Source organism: Artemia sp. Qi Xiang Cuo, chromosome 8 (genome assembly GCF_049724085.1).
Source record: "Artemia sp. Qi Xiang Cuo chromosome 8, ASM4972408v1, whole genome shotgun sequence".
In the NCBI taxonomy this organism is placed as follows: domain Eukaryota; kingdom Metazoa; phylum Arthropoda; class Branchiopoda; order Anostraca; family Artemiidae; genus Artemia; species Artemia sp. Qi Xiang Cuo.
In genome coordinates this window covers 69866423-69887422 of record NC_142801.1, presented here as the reverse complement: position 1 = coordinate 69887422, position 21000 = coordinate 69866423, and the positions used below count along the sequence as shown (strand labels likewise).

Sequence of the window (21000 nt, the reverse complement as noted above, 5' to 3'; positions counted from 1 at the left end):
GTAAGTTACGGCCATGTTTTCTTTTCTTTTTTTGTACTGTGAATTTGCATAAAACTAAAAAAATGCTACGCCTATAGGGACTTTTTTTTAGATGGATCAGTAAAGTGAATTTAAAAAAAAAATTAATTTCAAAAAATATTTTTTAACACGACTGAATCCTGAAAATGTAAAACTTGTTTAGGCGTCCTCATATCAGTTGCTTATAAGTTGAAACAATTTTGTATGATCAATCCTTTTCTTCTGATTTTTACTTGAATAAGTTGGCTTGTATCCCAATGTACCTTTGCCTGAGCCTCGGTAGGTTCTGTTTACCTTTTTTTTGCTCACTTCTCTCTTTCCTTCGTGACGTAGTCTATTTTATTCGTTGTTTATGATTATTTCTCTGCTTTTTTCTCCATTTCTCCTTTTTTATCTCCGTATATATAGTGGCATCAAGGTCGTATCCAGGGAGGATGGGGAGGGGGGTTCCGAGTTTGACTTCTACCCGAAAAAAAATTCCGAATCGGAAGAATCTAACAAACATGCTTATAAACAAATTAAACAATGTAACCCCAGCGGGAAAAAACATCACCCCGAACAAAAATTCTGGGTACACCCTTGGCTGGTGTAAACCAATATTCGCTGGGTCTAGGATACGGTATCATAATAAAATATGATATGACAAACTTTATACAAGAAATAGACTCAACAATCTACATTTGTCAATGAAAAACGCCTCTGCGCGTAGTTATTACACTGCCCTAAAAACTTCATGATTTTCTAAGTGAGGGGGTACTGATGTTGTTTTTAGATTTTTAAGGAGAAAATGGTTTTGTCACTTATTAGTTTTCCAATATATTTCTTGTACAGGAAGGGGGTATTTCAAATTAAGTATCGCTACAGTGCCAGTTGTGTCCCGTCATCCTAAATGAGGGTAGGTATGGCCTTAAATTGAAAACGCGAATCTCTTCGTTAACTGGCATCTTATTCTTAGCCTGGTATATAGTAACATCACGTTTTTGTAAAATACTGAGAACGTTTGGATAGCGTTTATTTAAAATAATTTAAAAACGCATTGAAAAGGAAAGAAAATATGTTTAATTGAAGCGCTTTGGATATTATAAACTTGGGATTTCATTATTGTAGTGTTTTCGTATATAGCCAAGGGCTAGATTTGATCTCAATAGGGAGGAGGGAACTTTTGTCACGATAGCGACCATTATATTTGGAATGAGTGATGACTGTTAAACCGAACGCTATAGCTCTTCTGCTATTGTATTTTCCTCAGCAGAGTAAATTGCCTAGAATATTACCTAACTAGCAACTACTTCTACTACTCTGAGTTGCATAAAATAGTCAATATAAAAATTTAGGGAATTCAGGAAATAGATTATACAAATAGAATGTCTAAAATTTGTAAAATAAACTTTGCAAAGTAAATGAAAAAAAAGGGGAAAGAGGAAAGAGGAATAGCAGATCCGCTTATTTAACACCAATTATGTAGCGGGGGAAGATTTTTTTCTTTATTATTATATGGAAAATTTCATTGGGGTAAAAAAGGAGATTTTTGTAAAAGTGCAGCGGGGGAGAAGTGATCTAATAGGGGAAAATTGACTAGGGAAAAACGAATTTAAACGGTGGTTATGGAGAGCATTATTGATGAAATGTAATGAAATTTAGTTCTCCTTTTCTCAAGGGTTGCCAGATTGACTGTGGGAAGAAGGGAGATAGAAGGGACTTTACACTCGCTAAAGCTAATTCTTAGGCATCTTGTTTAGATTGTCCCTTCTCCTCTATATTTTCGTGGATTAGTGTCCCCGAAGTAGCCTGTGCTACTAGATTCATGTATTCATAGAATTTCTGTTATTCTGTCCGCAATTCTTATGAGATGTCAGGATGCAAAACAGAACAGATTTACCACAGGATTTTGCGTGCAAATGAAGAATTTATGATCACATTAGTAGAAACAGCTTAATGTGATATCTGTTCCAGGATATCCATTGGGCTACTTTTTAAATTCTTTTAACATGTCTCTAAGACGTCAAATCATGAACAGATTCAATTCGTCTGAAAATCAACACCAAGGCTTTTTATCATTACAAGGAGTAAAATTGGGCCTAACAGGGTTTTCTGGGGCAGGTAGTTTCTTTATTCCAGAAATTTTCGAATCCCAACAACAAAACATATGGAAAACAGGAGAAATTATAATAAGAGTAATCCCAAAAATCTTGAGAGGTTAAAAATAGCACGATCCCAAAGGTCCCCTTCAGCATGCACCCGGCCGTCCTAAGGCTATTCTAAGGATATTTTGCCGAGAATATTCTATAGGATTAATTTTTATATTCTATTTGTTTTAATTATCCTTTTTGTGTTTTTGAGGACTTGGGGGTTGAGTTATCTTAACAGCGTAAGATAAACGTTAAAGAAATTAATTTTCTTTGCTTATTGAAATATCAGGGGAACGAGCTTCGCTCGGCAAATAAAAAGTTTTATACCGACAATTTATTGCTATTCTCTAATGAAATGATTTTCTATGATTTTTATATATTTCTTACCCTTGAAATTTTCACTTACTAATTACACTCTAGCCGGCACTCGGCTATCCATATATATTGTGTGTTCAATGGAAGCGACTGTCCCGCCCCCCCCCCCCCAAAAAAAAGAAAAAATGGCCGTTCAAAAATATCCCTGAATATTATCTTTAACGAAAACAATCTGTTTGTTTTTCCTGTTACGTTCATGTATTTATGAACATTAATTTCTGAAGAATTTAGCAGAACCCAATTTTCTTTCGAGAAAATTCGGGGAATTTCCGCAGATTTGGGTTTAGTACTATCGATATGGCGCTGGTCTTGACTTTTTTTTTTTCTTGATACTGGACTGTCAGGTAAAGGTATGCTCTCGTTCAAGTACATTTCGGTATCAATGAAGGTTTATTTTGGTCTATTTTGTCTTTAGTTTTTCATTCGTTTTGCCCTTATTCTTTTTTTTCAATTTTCGATAATTAATTTCTAGTATATGTTCATATTTTAAGTAAATTTCTTAGAAATTTATATTCTATTTCAAACATATTGTTTAAGTCAACATCGCTACTGAAGTAGCACAATCTGCTCTGTTTTAAAATTTCCAAGAAAAAACACTCGTGATTTTTAATTATGGGGGGTAACTCAGAGTCGGGTTATCATCTAATTAATGCCTAATTTATCTGTGCTTGTGACCAGGGGATGACTTGACTTACGGCTTTTGCCAGGACGGCGTAAAGAACGATGGGACCAGGCGCTTCCAGATCGACCTATCGCTTGCCAGACTCGCGGCTTTTTCCGCTATTCCGCTTTTTCCTATTCCATGTTCCTTCCACTATTGGCATTCCACCAGGAAATGCCTAGTCACGATAAACTAGCAGTCACGGACGTGGCTGTATCTTGGGAAGGAGATTACCAGGTTTCCAACCCCCACCCCACCCCCCCCCCCCCCCCCCCATTTTGTCCGACACGTACTAAAGTAGCAAAAATATATACATATATATACATATATATACATATATATATATATATATATATATATATATATATATATATATATATATATATATATATATATATATATATATATATTGTCTACGGTAAGATCATTTTTGCACCCCCCCCCCCCAAAAAAAAAAAATCTGGACACGACCCTGATAGCAGACAAGGGTTTGTCTCAATTTTTCAAGTAAAGATATAAAGTTTATTTTATACTCGGGGGGGGGGCGGGGGTTTGTGGTTTTTTTCTTTTTTTATTGAAAATACCAAAAAATAATTGGTGCCCCTGTATCTGATAATCCGTTTGCTAGAATGGGAAGATACTAGTTGAAAATACTAGGCTTTGCAGACTAGACTAGTGCAGACTTCAACTAGACTAGTTGAAAATACTAGGCTTCGTGGTGCTTCACTCGCCATGGTGCTTCTCGGCGTTTTGCATTCAACTTTTCAGTTGCCACGGCTGTTGTATGTAGTTCCGAAGGCGACATGCTACAATTTATCACTTTTTTCTGAAGGAAAACTTGGCGATCTTTTGCACTCACCTCTTCAATCGCTGTGACTGCAGTAATTCTAGTGGCTTTGTACTGCAACCAGGGCCGTATCTAGTATTCTTGTTCAGGGGGAGGGGCTACAAAAAAACGCATAAAAAATTAGTTTTACGACTCGTTTCTACGAGTCGGGCAAACATTTCGGGAGAAAGGGGGAGGTGGGTTGAAAGCCCCTCAGTCTCCCCTGAATACGGCCTTGTAAAACAAGTTAGTCTTATAGAAGGGCTACAAAACGAAAATCTAGGTTTGAGTTTTTTTTACTATTCTTAAAAAGCAGTTGATTGCGGAAAAACTTATTTTTTGCATCAAAAGTCATTGATACAAAGGTCAAAATAAGTTCCAAGTCATTAGCTTTGTTTTCGAAACAGAAAGGAGATGTCATCCCTGTCACACACAAAATTCCTATTTGACTTTTTCACTCTTCTCAGATAATTGTCAAAAACTATTAATTACTTTTTTCTAAGGGGGAGGTCACCAGGACAATCTAGATCAGGAGGATCAAGGTGTGATAGAATATTGTTGCTTATTGATCTCCCTTTTAAGAATAGCTTAGAAAACAATTTTGGTATATCTGGTTGAATATTAACTGCCCTGCTAATCTTCCTTGCAAGGAAAATAAACACTTCGACACAGAGCCATATGCAGGGAGGGATTACAATGTTCGAGTCCACCACCCCAAAAAATTCGCGATTCCAGTAACAAAAATGCATGTTAACAAATTTGTGTTATGTTTTGTAAAGTTTGTTTGCAAACCACCCCCCACCCCCACCCGAACAAAAAACCAGGATAAGGTCCTGCTTAGACGTATTTATGACAAAAAAAAATACGACTATATTGGCTGAACCAAAGAGTATGGGTAAATTTAAGAGTGGAAACTGGCGCTGGTGTCCACAAAAAAAACTATGAACACCATCTAACGTTTGGTAACACTTGGAATTTTTCAAGCTTCGTAATCGTTTTTTGTCAGGAACTGTGATTAAACACTTATTTTTACCCTAATTTTACCAATTACACTACTTATTCTGATTACTGCACTAAAAAAATGCCAAGCGTCGCCGCTAGATGGCGTGATAGTTTTTTTTTTACACTAGCACCAGTTCCCACTCTTATAAGCTACCCATACTCTTTGGACTGGTATAGTCGATAGACAGGACAGGATTTAAGAATTTTACCTGCATATCTCAGAGTGACAAAAAGCGGCGTTTATTGTCTTCTGAATTACTGCAGCCATACTACTTATGCCTTTTTAGTGGGTCTTGTTCAAATAGTAACGGAAATTTTCCAAAGGGTTTAGTTGATCAAGCATGGCTAGCCACATTGTTTTTTGTTTTTAATTTTTTTTTTTTGGAAAGCAATTGTTGAAAAGCAACTGTTAAATTTTTAAGGACGGTGCCCGTAAGGTTGACTTTTATCAATTTTTGAGTAGTTGAATCAGGTTATTGGAACGAGTTCCCAGGTGATATCTGCTAAACATTTTCAATGTTTTTCTCGTGTTTGTTCTTATTGTAAATAATGCCTGTATTTTCAAGTGCCATCATTCATCAACCTCTTTCTAATAATTTCTAAGAGTGACTTAATACCACATTTTACAAAAACTCTTAGGAAAATGAGGGTAGATGCCAATAAACAGGAGTGAATAAAAGATTAAGTCAGAGTGGTATTTGTCCCTACGTTCCCGAGTTATATTTATCCCCCCTCCTCCCAACATAAATAAAAGTTATAAATAATAAAAATTACACAACAAATAGCGAAAATTCAAGAGGTTGGAAAGTAAATAAATCCACCCAAGTTATCCACCAAATTATATTTCTGATGAATTTTCACAGACCAAGTAATTTATTGGTATTAACAATAAATTTCGATGAATATAAATAATGGGAACTTTGACGGAAACATCAAGAAATGAACTTAGATCTATGATTTAGTGTCAGATTGAGATAATTTTGCATAATTGCCTAATCGTTTTTGTAATATATTTATACTGCCCAGACATCAATTATAATCTTAGGTGGAAACATCCCTGATCTGAGGGAGGCCGTGGTCAGAGAGTAGTTCAATGCTTGCGGCTTGAGTAAAATCAAAGAAAGTGTTGTTTTACACAGCTACTCTTTAGGAGGGGGGGGGGCTACGTTCCTACTCCACTCCAATCAGTAGGTTTGTTGTGCATTAGTAAACTAAAAGCTTGGTCAAGACATATAAAATGAGAAAAGAATGGGCCGGAAATGATGGCACTTTAGGGAAAACATTGAATGGCGATCAAGGGCGTATCCAGGATTTTTTTTTTTTTCGGGGGTCCAGCAAACTTTGTTTATATGCAATTTTGTTACGTTTTTACGAGTTGGATAAGAATTGGGGGGGGGGGGGGGGTCAAGCCCGGAAACCCCCCTTCCCCTGGATACGGCCTTGATGGCGATTGTTTGACACTTAGAGTGTGTTTTTGTAATTTTGAACTGTGATATATGATAGTAACGAAATAAACCGAGTTTAATTGCAAAAATAATTGTCAAAAAAGGTAAAGCAATAGAAATTCACATAAGGTAGACTTTTTTCATTTCTCGGATGTCATAAATCTCCTTCGTTTTGGGGCACACAACGATTCCCTCATTTTCAGCAGCCAGGGCTTGCAAACTCTGCAAAGAAAAATTAAAGATGAATAGGTGTTGCCGCCCCCATAGCCCCCAGGTCATGTTAAATTGATTTTCTGTTACGCTTTTAACCTTCTAGCCTCCAAAAAAAAGTCTTGAAACTATTAAAGGTTCTCCGATTCAATTCTGACACTAATTGATTAGCAAACACTGTTTTAAATAAAATTTTGCTGGAATTCGTCAGCTTTCCCATTTGAATCCGGAAAATATTCAGTAGATTCCATGTCACCCAGTGATCATAAGAGGAACCTTGTGATGAAGTGAAAGGTAGTCTCAGCAAGAATCTGGATAAAGCTGACGCAGGAGTTGAGCCGGCTAGCAGAAAAGGGCATGGGCGGTAGGCTAGCTGCACTCCAGTTAATTTTTGCCTGTAAAAAGGACAGTAGAACTCTTAATTGAATAGGCCCTTTTCAAAGTTTCTACATTACTACATCTCAGCCTGGTAGAACTCCGGCTTAAACATAATACTTACATAGCAAAAATGTACTTACCAATATGTATGCAATAGCTCTGTGGCGTATTTATCGTTCATGGGTTATGGGACGGAAATAGATCAAGTGAAACCATTCAGTGTGAAAATCAAATTAAGTTTAGTAACAAATAACTCAAAAATTGTCTCACAATTATGCAAAAAAAACGACTTAAAGTTAGCCAAAATCTATTTCCAATTGCCCACTTATGCCAAAGAAGTTAACCCTAAAGAAAACAATAAATCTCAGAAAAAAAAGCATAGTCTATTACGAGTAATCCGATCGTTCATGGTAGCGAACCGTGAGTGAAGAGTGGGAGATATCAATCGCCCAAGTTAAACGAAGGTCTTTTTTTTAAGGTTCATTGAGTATATTTAAATAAAGAGCGAACGAAAATTAATTCAAAAACTAGTTTTTCTTGGGAAAGTGAAGAGCGAAATTGAAACTTAAAACTAAAATAAATTATTGTTTTGCCAATAAATGTTTTTACTTTTAAAACTTTAATAAATCAAGTAATATTAACATTTTGAATAATAAATATCAGTATATGTATATTGAACTGACAATGCACATTCTTTTGTATTTTTTTCAGTAAAGTGCAAATTACGTTCTGGCCTTGGAAAGGCATAGAGGTTTGGAGCCAAACTTATGTTAGTTTCTGCTCGTTTTGAGTTTGACTCGGTTATTTATTGTAATTTCTGTTTGTTTTGGGTTTCATTTGTTTATCGATGCTGATTTGTGGTAGTTTCACGCTTGGTAGATTATTTGATTTTATTTTTGCTCATTTTTTGGTTTAATAGAGTTCTTTAATTTTCTTTGAAAAATTTATTTTGTGGAAAAAGTTTTTTTTAATTAATTTCTGTTCGTTGTATATTGACATAGTCTTTTCAGGGAAAAAGAAAATAATAGTTTAAATCTTTTCGTTTTTTTAAGACTTTATAATTTGGCCTGCTATTTGTATGCTGGAGAAAATTTTTCAGCAATTTTTAACAACATACGCCCTTTTAAAAATCTGGACACAAATAAGTGTTTAATTTAGTTTCATACCTCCTCTAGTTGACCTGAAATAGAAAACTTGATACCATTCACAAAACAAATCTGTTTACTTCCTTTGATAGGTTTGATACACTTACAATATTTTGATTTGATAAAATTTTAAGAGCAGAAGTAGCCCCAAAAGTTTGAACATAATACCCTCAGTCGTTCTTGGAATCCTGCTGAGATGCCTTATTGGAAATTAGCATTAACACAGTGCATTTTGATTTAATCTTAAGGCAACATTTAGTTTTTAAACATAATGGGCATATGGGAGGATGGGCTTGGGAGGGGGATTAGGTGCCCTCCAATCACTTTCAACTATTAAAAGGGCACTAGCCCTTTCTATTTTCAATCAAATGAACCTTTTTCGAAGTTTTTGCGACAATTCCTTCGATACGAAGTGCCCTGTTCTAAACAACAACAAAAAAAAAATACATTGTACCCACACCGCTCTTTACTATAAAATGTCAAGCTTTCCAATCACTTCAATTATTAAAAAAGGCACTAGCCTTTTCAATTTCCAATCGAATAAGCCATTTTTGAGTTTCTACGACAACGCTTTCTATAAACACCTTATATGCCCACAGGGCATAAATTACAATCCTTGCCCTGAGGGCTGTGATATATGGAAAACAAATTACTCGGACGAATTTGAAATTCCTGAAAAATGAGAGCCAAGAGAACGTCATGGAGGACTTTCTATGAAAGTATAGTCAGATGAAGCTAGTAATAGGCTACTAAAGACTCTAAAGTAAGATCACCGGGCACACTTGGGAAGTATGGCGAGAGTAGATGGTACTCTCACAGAAGACCCGGAAGAAACCCTGAACCGCATGCATGAAATACACGTAAAAGACCCTGAAGAAAATAGTCCCATGCCAGCTTATTTTATAAATCCACATATGGAGGAGGAGGAGCTGGCGTTCCGAATTGTAAGGGAGGGCTGTGTCAAAAAAGCTGTGGATGATTTTCAGCCAAGACCCTTGGATAGGATATACCCTATAATGCTACAGAAAGGATGGGAGAAAATACAAACCTATTATATAGGTATTGCAAAGACAAACCTCGCGTTGGGGTATATCCCACGTGCATGGCTCAAGGTCATGGGCGTTTTCATACCTAAACCAGGGAAAGAAGACTACTCAAAGCCCCGGTCTTATAAAATGATTGCGTTAGCCTCCTTTCAATTGAAACTGATGGAAAGATTGATTCCTGAGTTTCTGATAAGTAATCCGGAGACGAGGAACACGATATTCGAAGAGCAAACGGGGTTTAAGATAGGAGGCTCTACAGACTCTGCGGTTCACCTATTGGTGTGGCGGGTAGAGCAAACCTTAGAATGTAAAGAACACGACTTGGGCCCATTCCTTGACATAGAAGGAGCATTTGATAATGCTGCTTTTGAATCCATAGAAACGGCCACTGAGCAAGCAAGATCGGATATATCTATTCAGAAATGGAATTCTTATATGCTCATGAATCGACAGATAGTCTTTGAGCTATGGGGAATAAAAAATCGAAGACTGTTCAGAAAGGATGCCCATAGGGGGGGGGGTAATCTCCCCATATATGTGGAACCTGGTCCTTAGCAGCCTGCTTTATTAAAACAGCAATCCGGATATAGGTAGGTATATGCGGATGACCTACTGTCCTTACTGAGAGGAAAATGTCTAAGGACAGTGTTTGAATTGGGACAGGACACGCAGGACAAAATCCAAATGTGGTCACAGAACCATGAAGTATGCTTAGAACCTGAAAAGAGTGGAGTAGTAGTATTCACAAATAAGAGGAAATGACAAGCTCCCTTTGCTGTAGAAATATATGATCACCCGTTTTTCCTGAAAAAGCAGATAAAATACCTAGGGGTCACAATTGATCACCAACTAAGTTCGAAAACTCATTGTCTTGAAAAGGCACGGAAAGCCACAACTTCTTTAATTCAATGTCAACGAATAATGGGAAAGAACTCGAGCTTGACTCCCAATGAGACAATTTATATCATGTATATAAGATGGTAATTAGACTGATTCTGTAATATGGAATAGTGGTTTGGGTGAATTTGCACCCTTAATAAGGGTACAAAGACTAGCATGCCTAATGATTACATCAGCATATCATGGAACCGCTACGGCATCCATGGAGCTTATCTTGGGACTTTGACCGGTAGAAAATTTTCTAGAGGAAGAAGCAGTAAAAAGTGCTGTTAGACTAAGGATAAATGGTCAATAGACCCAAACATAGCAGATACAAAATGGGAAAAGTATAGACCATGTTGGTATCTGTAGCCAGTGCAAGAAGCTGTAGATGCCTAAAGATAATACTATCCCAAAAATAAAACTGGAGAGGCAATTCAAAATTGTCAGGAAGGACAGAAAGGAAGTGAAGCAGGAGATAAAGCTGATCCACGTAAGTAACGCGATAATATGTTATACTGATGGTTCGCAGTTTGATGGAAAATCTGGGACAAGAGTAATACTTTATCAGAATACTATACTACTATATGCAAACTCCGATTCAACCGGCTGCTTCTAGCAAGCTTGTACAGCGTCATCGCTCTACCTTACATTTTATATGCCACGCCCTTCTGGAAACTTCTCACTAAACTGACAAGAATAAAATCGGAGCGATGTATTTTCGTTTTGCGAAGTATTTGCTTCGTCTACCTCCGTGGTATAGGAATTCGCATGTAATTGAAAAATTTAAAGTCGCAGACCCTGACGTTGCCGTCGCTAGACGAATAGCGAAGCATAATAGACAAATACGCCGAAATCTACACGAATGGTCCCATCTGCTCATTCAGTGGTTCAATGATTCGATTTCTTTGTTGGTTCAGTATGTTTTAGTTTGTGTCTTTTTTATTCTTTTTTTTTAAGTGCTCCGTCTTGTTGTGTGTTAATTTGACGGGGTTTTTCAATAAATAAATAAACACTCCTAATGTGGACAAGGAGGTAATCAGTTATACCTGAGAAAGGAATAGAACGGGCAGCTGGAAGACTGTTGGAAAGGGAAACTACAGGAAAAGGTATATGTATCTTAACTGACAATCAAGAATGCCTAAAGGCTCTTCAGAATGTAAAGAGCCAGCAAAAGAGAGAATTGGAATGCTAGGAAACCTTAAATAGCTTGCCATTCAAAGGAAACTAAATACCCCGATGTGGATCCCAGGGCACTCTGGAATAAAGGGTAATAAGATGGAAGATGAAGCAGCTAAGGCTGCGAAATCATTGAGATACTATGGTCCAGAACCTTCCATCCCAATTTCTGGAGTTGCTGGAAGGCGGCAGTGAGGGGTTACAGTGATGAGAGAGCGGGACAAACTTGGCATAGAAATGTGGGGTGTAATGAAACAAAGGAACTACTCACCAAATTCAACCCCACCCTGACTTAACATTTTCTACAACTGAAAAGGCCCGAAACAATAATGGTTACAGAAGCCATAATACGAATTGAACATTTTGGGAAACATCTTTCCCGAATAGGGAGGGCTGAATCCCCACTATGCCAAAAGCTGACATTGCCACTGTGGAAACAAGAAGGTGTCTGATAGAAGAATGTCAGGATTAGACACCGACTTGAGATATTTCAGAATGTTATTGTTAAGCTGGAGGACATAGTAAGGTAATGAGAAGTTCGACAGCTGGCAAGATACATGGTAAGGGTGGGGAGGCCAAACTCATCACTGCCCCCCCCCTCCAACCATAAATAGAGCATAGTTTTTGGGGTGTAGTACTGTAGAGGCAATGGGCCTTGAAGGCCTGAGCCTTACTGATAGTGGGTCCACCCCTCCTAATAATAATAATAGTATCTTCCTTATTTGAAAGCTGAACCTTAATGAATTTCTGTTGGTTGCTTAATTGAATAGCGCTAAATAGCAATTTTAATAGCAACTTATTATTTTAATAGCAACTTAAATGAGCTGAACTGTGCCTTAAAGGCAATTTTAAATATTGGGGTACTAAATGATTAAATGTATCAAAAGTTGGGAAGATGAAGTTGCTTAGACTAGGAATAAATGAAGGGAAAAGGTTGAAATTTCTATTATATAGCGTTAGAAGTGTCAATTGGACCACGTAAGCCCCGCCCCCCCCCCCCCTGGAATTCAGCTTATGGTCGCCCATATATGAAACATTAAGTTGTACGAAGAATGTGATTTGAATCGACTTTCCGTGGTTGTATTGAAAGAAAAATTAATATTTCTATATCATGTTTTATGGATGGAGGGTGACAGGTTGCCAGAGATTGTGCTTTTTAACCATCTATCTGAGACCAAAAAAAAAAAGATCGTTCCCGAATGGAGTGGGTAGATCTCATAAGGACGGATTTAAAGGAAATGGAACATAGGAGGGCGTAAGAGTGAAGCATTGAATAGATTAGAATGGAGGAGGAGAGTCGGCACTTATATTGTGCCCAGGCGCCTTGGTGCTGCACTGAGTTGTTAGTCGTATTAGCAGTAAAATATGTAACAAAAGTATGTTAATAAATTACATAGGTAAGATATAGGGAGACGCTTTCTAATGGGAAACCTTCTAGGAATACTTCACAAAGTTTCGCTTTCAATCAGGTATACCAGCCAGATTTCGAATGACGACGTCGCTAAATCGTTTTCACTCCAAAAAATTTATAATCCTGGTTTCACTCTTCAAATCATATTCTAATAATTTTTCAGGTTGCGTAACTCTTAATTTTAATTTTACGTAACATGGCAATTTCGTTTCTTTCCTGAAAAGGAGATCCGGATGGGGGAATGTGTTTCAACAAGGTACTATATCTCTTCCTTCCATTAAATAAATTAAAGAGGTGTGAGTTTCTGGGGTGTTTAAAGTCCAAAATCACTTAGTTACTTGATTTTCTTATTGCGTAAAACGTGTTTTTTTTTTTTTTTTTTTTTTTTTTTTTTTTTTTTTTTTTATTGCGAAAATTATTTGGATTACGGGTACTCAAACAGCAAAACACATGAAATAGAAAATATGGTTCGTAATACTTTGAAGTATTTAACAATTTTTGGGGAAGTAATCTTTATCTCCTTAAGTTTCTTCCAACCAATAGATAAAAGCCAAAAAGGCAGGAGCATTGACGGCCGGGCCCCCAAACTACTATATTTTACATAATTTCTAGGCAGTTCTTATTCAAATTATGAAATTTTGTAAATCCCCCCCCCCCCCAAAAAAAAGAAAGAAATCCTGCGAACGTTCCTGTAAATAATTTCTAAGTATTCCAGGAAAGCAAACTCATTCTCTCCCCTTGCGCTTGCAGGACCCCTTGACTAAATTGTTTCGAGAATAAAAACAAAGTGCTCCTTCACATGTCAGGGATTTTAAACAAGACGAACATTAAAATGTTGTCCCATGTCCCATTATTTTTTTTATGATATTTTTTATTTTTTTTTTTTTTTTAGTTTCTTGAATTACAAAGTATTAGAATAATTTAGATTTTAACTTGGCCGAACTAGGAAATAAAATGCACACAAAAAAACTACTACTACTACTTACATTTCACTGCAGCACCATCCACCTCAAACCAACCTAGCTGCGCCCACTCATCCTTCACCCCAATCTATTCAAAGCTCTCCTCTTTACCCCTCCCTTAAAATTCCAATCTCCGTTAAAACCTTCCTTATGGTGTCTTCTAACTCCATTAGAGAGCAACTAGACGTCGATAATTTCGAAGCCCACACTGGCTTTCCATGACGATGAATAAAAAGTGCAAATAGGGATAAATCCTTTTAATAGACAGTGATAAATTTCATAAAACAAATACTAGATATTTCGGTCACATATGCAGTGACCGTCATCAGTAGTTTTTGTGAAATCTATCACTGTGCAATTAAAAGGATTTATCCCTATTTGGACTTTTTATTTATCGACTAGACGTCGATTAGAAACTTTACTTGAGAGTTAATAGTGAAACCAGGAACACGGTGGGATGAAAAAAGGGCGTAGGCACTGTGTAACCTCAGGTGACTTGATGTCATGATGAGTAAGTAATAAGGCTAACTAGAAGACCCAAGATAACTAAAACCTCATTACCTTTTCTCCATAGACATAACCATTAGGAAGCATCATTGGTACATTATCCGAGTTCATAGGCTGACCTGAGATGGAATCAATGAGTCGCGATTGAGAGCAATGAGCATAAGGTGAGTTTTTGGCGAGCTCATTGAGTAGCTCCTCACAAATGGGACAATCTGGATTCTTCTTGTCACGACTGCCGTAGCATTGTCTACAATTAAAAGTTCGATTAAGCGAATATGAAAATGGGAAAACCAATTTCGACTTAGATTTACGGATTTGTGCATCAACCAATAAACTAATATTAATAAGTAATAAATTGAACAGTTAAAATATAAAACAAGATAATTTAAATAATAAATTAAACAAAAACAAATAAACTAAATAACAGATAAAACTAAATACACAAACTATTTCAATTTGGATTTCAAGTCAAACACTTCGTGACAACGAATTGTAAGTAAGGAGCAACTCGGCCCAATACAGAACGAAAACTAAAAAAAAAGGAATTTTGATAAACCAAAGTTTGATACGCACTTTCCGCTAAAATTTGATTTTGTCTGAATTTTTTTAAGAACGACTCTTGAAACACAAGGGCCGTTGAATTAGGACAAGAAGTTGTTTTGAAGTACAAAGAAACTTTAGCGTAAAGAGCGAGGGATTGAAGAGGGGGTAGCCCCCTTCATATACAGAATAATACCTGTTTGTTTCAATTTTAATGTTACTCCTTATGTTCAGTTGGTGTTTTTTTTTTTTTTTTTTTTTTTAATAACAAAGAAGTACAAGAATCACTGTTTTAACCGGCTTACACTATATTTCTATTAGACTTGTTATAAATGCTATATCTTGCGTAAACAGAATCGATGAGCATATAAACAACGGTGTCCCACAAGGGCCGCAAGTGACCCGCCTTGAACTTTTTGTCGGCCTGCGAGGTGCATCACACTTACAAAAATTATGGCCAAAGTAGTGAAAACCAATCTATTATCAAAATACATATTTTTGCATCCATATATTTAATAATTCACTTTCAAAATAATGTCGCTGTTCAAGGCCGTATGGACTTACTGGGTTTGAACCCCCCTTCCCCCCAACCCGAAATTTTTCTCCGACTCTTAAGAAGTAATCAAAATGCTTACAACAATGCAAGTTTAATCATACTTACAAAATATAATGGCCAAGGTAGTGAGGACCGATGTATTAACAAAATACGTATTTTTGCAACCATATACTTAAAAATTCACAGTCGAAATTATCCTCACCGCTGAAGGCTGAATACAGGGCTTGAACCCCCCCCCCTCTCCCCGAAATTTTTTCCTACTCGTAAAAATTTAACAAAAATGCATATAAACAAATTCTTGATAATTTTTTTGTAAACTCTCCCCCGACCGTATCTGACATTTTCACACTAAAGCGGTTTCTAACAACCGTTTGCACAGCTTTTTCTCAAATGAAAGATAGCAAGTTAATTTAGATCATGGGAGAGGGATTAAACTTTGATTGGACAGTACATTGCCTGCTGATTCTCCTTTTGAATACAGCGCAACAAATAGTTTTTGGAAGAAATTTCATAGGTTTGAAAATTTCAGATACCTTTTTTAGCTGTAACAGCGACGTTGTGAGAAAAAATCAATTTTGATGTTTAAAAGATTTTGGAAAATTTACCAAATTAACAGTCAAAATCGAAAATATGTTTTTATATCACTTGCTTCACAAAGGAGGAATTCTCCAATTGGAAAAACCTGGCGCAAAAGCTTGTTAGCGATTTTGGTTCCACTTTCACTTGCGAACCTTTTTTTCTTTTTTTTAAGAAAATTGACCTAACAAAGAACACGCTCATACATAACTTACGCAAACCTGTCAAACCAATAAGGATGTGTAAATTCACAAATTGACATTGATTTGCAAGAACTAAGCATTTAAAAAAACACATTAATGAAAAAAAAAGTGTTTTATGATCTACATTTAAGTTATACTTATATATTTATTTTTATTTTTAGTGCTACACACTTCTTTACAGAGTGCCTTTGATATCATCGCTATTCCATTATTTGTGTTTAGATATAAGAATAATAGTAAACACAACAGTAGCTAACTATGTTTCAATTTTTCATTCCAAATGTCTATAGTGGGTTTCAATATAAAATGAGAAGAGATAATTTCATAAAACAATTTATAAAATAATTTTGATTCCATGAACTAAACAGAATAATAATGACCTGATATGATCTATATGTAGTCAGATATCCACATTCTCATAGAGTTAGAAAGCTAAGCAAGTCTAAAAATCTTTATACGCATAAAAAAGTTGTTACGTTTTTTTAGTCGACTAATTTAGGACGAAAACTTACAAAAATTATATTGTTCATTAAATATATTCAATAAAAAGGTCATTCGTTATATCTAACATTTTAATTCATAGGCGTGACTCAAACCGAAATTTCATGGTGAAGTAATAGAATTTGGCCTAGGTTGGGTCCTAGAAGAATATGCGCCTCCAATTTTTTTTTATTTATCAAAATTCTTGAAGTCAACCCGAAAGATGAGGGAATCCCCCCTGGTTTAAAAGCAAAGCTCGTATTTCAATGTAAGGTCTTAATTTCAAGTATTAGGCTACAAATTACTCGATTTCAAATTTTTGTTTCATATTCTTTTGGTTATTTATGTCTTCATTGTAGTTTCCATGTTTTGGCTGCATCCTTGAACTCTGGGGAAAATCCCGGAATTTTAAATACCAGCATGGGACTTGATTAGATTGTACCCCAATGGATAAAGTAATAGATATCCTCCCAAACCATTGCTAGCGCTTAGGGCGTCGAATTAACCTTGCTGCGGCAGGGATAGAACTCGGGACCCGTAGTACCAAGCAGAGCATCAATTTACTGCGCTACAATATCATCACAATAGAGCCTTAGGCTAAATCTAATTATTTTTTGTTTGGAACGAAAAGAAAAAGAAATTAAACAAAAGAAGAATTAATGGCCACTTATATTGAGAGGAGTGTAAGTTAGGATTAGGTTTCTTATAGTATCATGAAAACCGTTGGCTTGGAATGGTTCAATGTAACTTAAAACTACTTGTTTTTAATATCAAGAAAAAACTAATTTTAAAGACCTAATTACTTAATTACCTAACAGAAATACCTAATTAGAAATACCTAGTTTAAGTACAATAAACATTAAAAATTGAATCTGATAGTTTGTTTTGATTAATTGGAAACCTAGACACCCTATATATATTCTTTAAAAATTAGGAAAAATTTGGGAATTTAACATTAAAGCGTTACTAAAATTAACTAATTCGTTTTGCTTCTTTTTTTTTGCTATTCAACCTGACAACACTTAAGAAAATTAAGACACTCGTAAAAACTTCCTCATTTCGAAACAACCAAAAATTTAGATATATTTGGTAGTTTAAGAATTTACGGTTATGAAATAGGAGACAATAAATTAATCAAAAACGGAAAAGATGAACACTATTTTCGGTAGAGATGCTGTAGAAGAATAAATCTTGTAGAAGAAATAAAATGTGCCATCGATACAAAATGAGAAATGTTTTTGGCATACTACAAAATTACTCATTATCATTTTTACATATTAATAAATGAAGAAAATGTCAAATAGATAAGAAAATAAATTAATGATAACTCCACTTAAAATAGGATTAGCTTCCTTACGGTGTTTTAAGAACAGAGAGTCCAGCTTGAAGAACAGCTGAGAAGACAGACTGAGTACTCAGTTGAAATAATCTGTAGTTTTCTGAACGAAACTCTTCAACTAGATGGCTCCATCGATCTGGATCTAAGAGATGTTTATAGGGTGAGATTGTATCTGAGGTTGAGAAGGCAAACATGCCTGTGCACTGTTGAACTTCCTCAAAACAAACATCTTCTTGACCTACTAAGTATTTACGCGCATGTCTGAAAACAAAACAAAAAAATAAGACACAAATCATACTTTTTTCGCAATTTTGTCGGGGCAAATGAACACTTATGATGACATGACATTTATGAGAGGGAGGAGGTCGTAAGAAAAGATTTAAGACAAATAGGAGCTTCAAAAAAGGGAGTAGAGAGTCAATTTTTGAACAAACGGGGGCTGAGGGGGAGTATTCGCAGATGTTATGACCTTAGGTGGTTTGATATTGCAAGTTGTCTGTATTATTATTATTCATTTATTGCCCGTAAAAAAAGGAACATAGACGGAGTAATCACTAAAGTAACAAAAAGATAGAGGAAAAAAGCACACATCAAAATCCAAATATATCACAAAAAAAAAATAAAAAAAAAAAAAATTTAAAAAAACAAAATAAAAAACAAAAAAAAAAAAAAATATAAAAAAAAATCATTACATACATTGCATTAATACAAACAAACTACTGTGAATAAATTGGTGATCATGGATGATTAAACTTACTTTGAAAATGGGATAGAGATTTATCAATGCTAATGTTAGGGTCAGATAGCTTATACAAATGAATGATTTTACGGTTTCTTGTCCAAGGGGGCAAATGTAAAAGATATTTAGCAAATCTGAAGAAGTATTGATCGTAGGTACTTTTTATCTGTAACTGTAAATAATCTCCAGAAAGGAGCAATGTAAAGCAGATATGGAAGGGCTGTGGCGTTGTAAATGGATGCTAGAAGGTAACGGTGGAGACTTAGTTTACTTTTTACAATTCCAGCGTAAGAAATGCTAATTTTACGCTCAACGTTAGAAATGGGCCAACGACATGTGTGGCCAATAGATGTGCCAATTGGAAGGCTCAGGTATGTAATATGGTCTGCGGGTTTAACAAGAGAACCGTCCAGATTTAGAAGAGAAGTAGAAGGATTTCTCCAATTGAAAAGGACAACTGAGCTATTAGTAGCTTAGCTTTGTTTCTAAGGATGTATGAAGTGTTCAGCGTTAGAATAAGGTAAGTCCAGAAAAAAAAATTGAGACTGAGGCCCCCCAGAGTAAGAGACTGAAAACGAATCTTCAATATTGTTAATACTTTGTACAACCAGTACTTTACACAATTACAAGAATAATTTCTAAACATACCCTGATATTATAGAACCGCTGGAAAACGTACTTACTCACCGCCACTGGTACGGAATTTTGTAACCGTCAATTAAAAAAAAAAACAATTACAAGAAAAAATTCCAACTTGAGGATTACAATATTGAAAATTCAATGAGCAATGCAAATTCAATTAAATTCAATTGAAAAAATTCAATGCAATTGCGTCCCCTTCTCCTTCCAGGGACTCTTTATACTTGGGCAATGCCTTTAATGTTCTAAAAAAGTCACGGCTGGAAACCCTCGGGACCCTGGTTCGAACCTGCCTTTCGCAAGACCAAGGAACTTTCGCAAGGTCAAAGAACTGGCACAGCTGTGGGGTGTGTTGACCTCAGATGGCTTTCTGCTACGATCAGTTCCCTCTGACTCAAGCTTACCTGTGACAAGACATTCTCTTTCGAGGAGTAGCAGCCGTCAAGATAATTACAGCCAAGGAACTGGCACAGCTGTGGGGTGTGCTGACCTCAATTGGCTTTGTGCTACGATCAGTTTCCTCTGGCTCAAGCTTACCTGTCACAAGACATTCTCTTTCGAGGAGTAGCAACCGCCGAAATAAATATAGCCAAGGAAGTGGCACAGATGTGGGGTGTGTTGGTCTCAGATGGCTTTGTGCTACGATCAGTTCCCTCTGACACAAGCTTACCTGTCACAAGATATTCCCTTTCGAGGAGTAGCAACCGCTGCGATAAATATAGCCAAGGAACTGGCAAAGATATGGTATGTGTTGGTCTCAAATGACTTTGTGCTACAATGAGTTGTTAGGAGCAGTAACTTCAGATAGCCAAAGTGAAGGGCAGATATACTCAGAAATATCTGTATAGTATGAGCATTCCCGATCCGAGAATAACAGTCGCTTTGGCTGGGTAAACTGTTGACGTTTTTCAATAGTAGAAAAAAAAACAGCTGACCATTTTCCCTTCCTTTGTTTATGTTCACATAAATTATTTGTGTGTTGCTTATCCTTGCTATATTGCTATAGACGTCTTTGTCTGCCAGGAGAATAGTATATTTTAAAGGCGTGTTGGACTTTCAGGATTTAAATTTACCAAAAGTCTTGCAAGTTTATCACATGAAAAATAAAGCTTTCTAGACTCTGACACTAGAAGACATACTGGAAACATTGAAACCTCATAATCTAATTGGTACAATGTTCATCCAAAATCAAAACGGAATATGAGTATTTTTATGGCTTTGATATACTCTGTTCTTGGTTCCTCGGTAGACATCAGTGAAACCTTCAGGGCTTTGAACTTGTATCCTTATTGCAAAATAATTCTCTTTCTTTTCAGTTTTTAATGCAGGAATTCTTTCTAGAATTATTTTCCATCTTTTCTTATTTAATCTAAATGATTTCACCATTTTCTCCTTTTTAAAGAGCACCCTCCCAATTGCCAAAGAATTCGTCAACCATCCTATCTTAAAAACTATTTAATAGATCCCTATGAGTACTCATGAGTACCAAGTACATATGATGAACAAGGTGTTGTTAATTAAAAAAATGTCGAGATAACCAACTGAATATTCCGTTAGAGTTCCAAAGAAAGAAGCAACAAGTGATACAACAATTATACACCCCCCCCCCCCCCATAAATGAAATACCTTCTTTCTTGCTTTAAAGCTTATTAGTTACTGAAGCAATTATTTTTATTCTTCTGCTAAAAATAATGACTCAACCAAGGATTATGAATTACTGATTACGCTACTGATAGAGATGGACTTTGAAAATAA

The 21000-nt window shown here is 36.0% G+C and overlaps 1 protein-coding gene across 1 annotated transcript in view; it reads right to left on the bottom strand.

The window, feature by feature from the left end:
• Positions 1-6514: 6514 nt before the first annotated feature.
• Kaz (E3 ubiquitin-protein transferase Katazuke) overlaps positions 6515-21000 on the bottom strand; it is a 66851-nt gene continuing 52365 nt past the window's right edge. The window contains exons 5-7 of the mRNA XM_089093726.1: positions 17886-18128; positions 14228-14420; positions 6515-6678 (exon numbers count right to left, since the gene is read on the bottom strand). Of these exons, the coding sequence (XP_088949852.1) occupies positions 6577-6678; positions 14228-14420; positions 17886-18128 (538 nt within the window). The 3' untranslated portion in view covers positions 6515-6576. The remainder of the gene's footprint in view (positions 6679-14227; positions 14421-17885; positions 18129-21000) is intronic.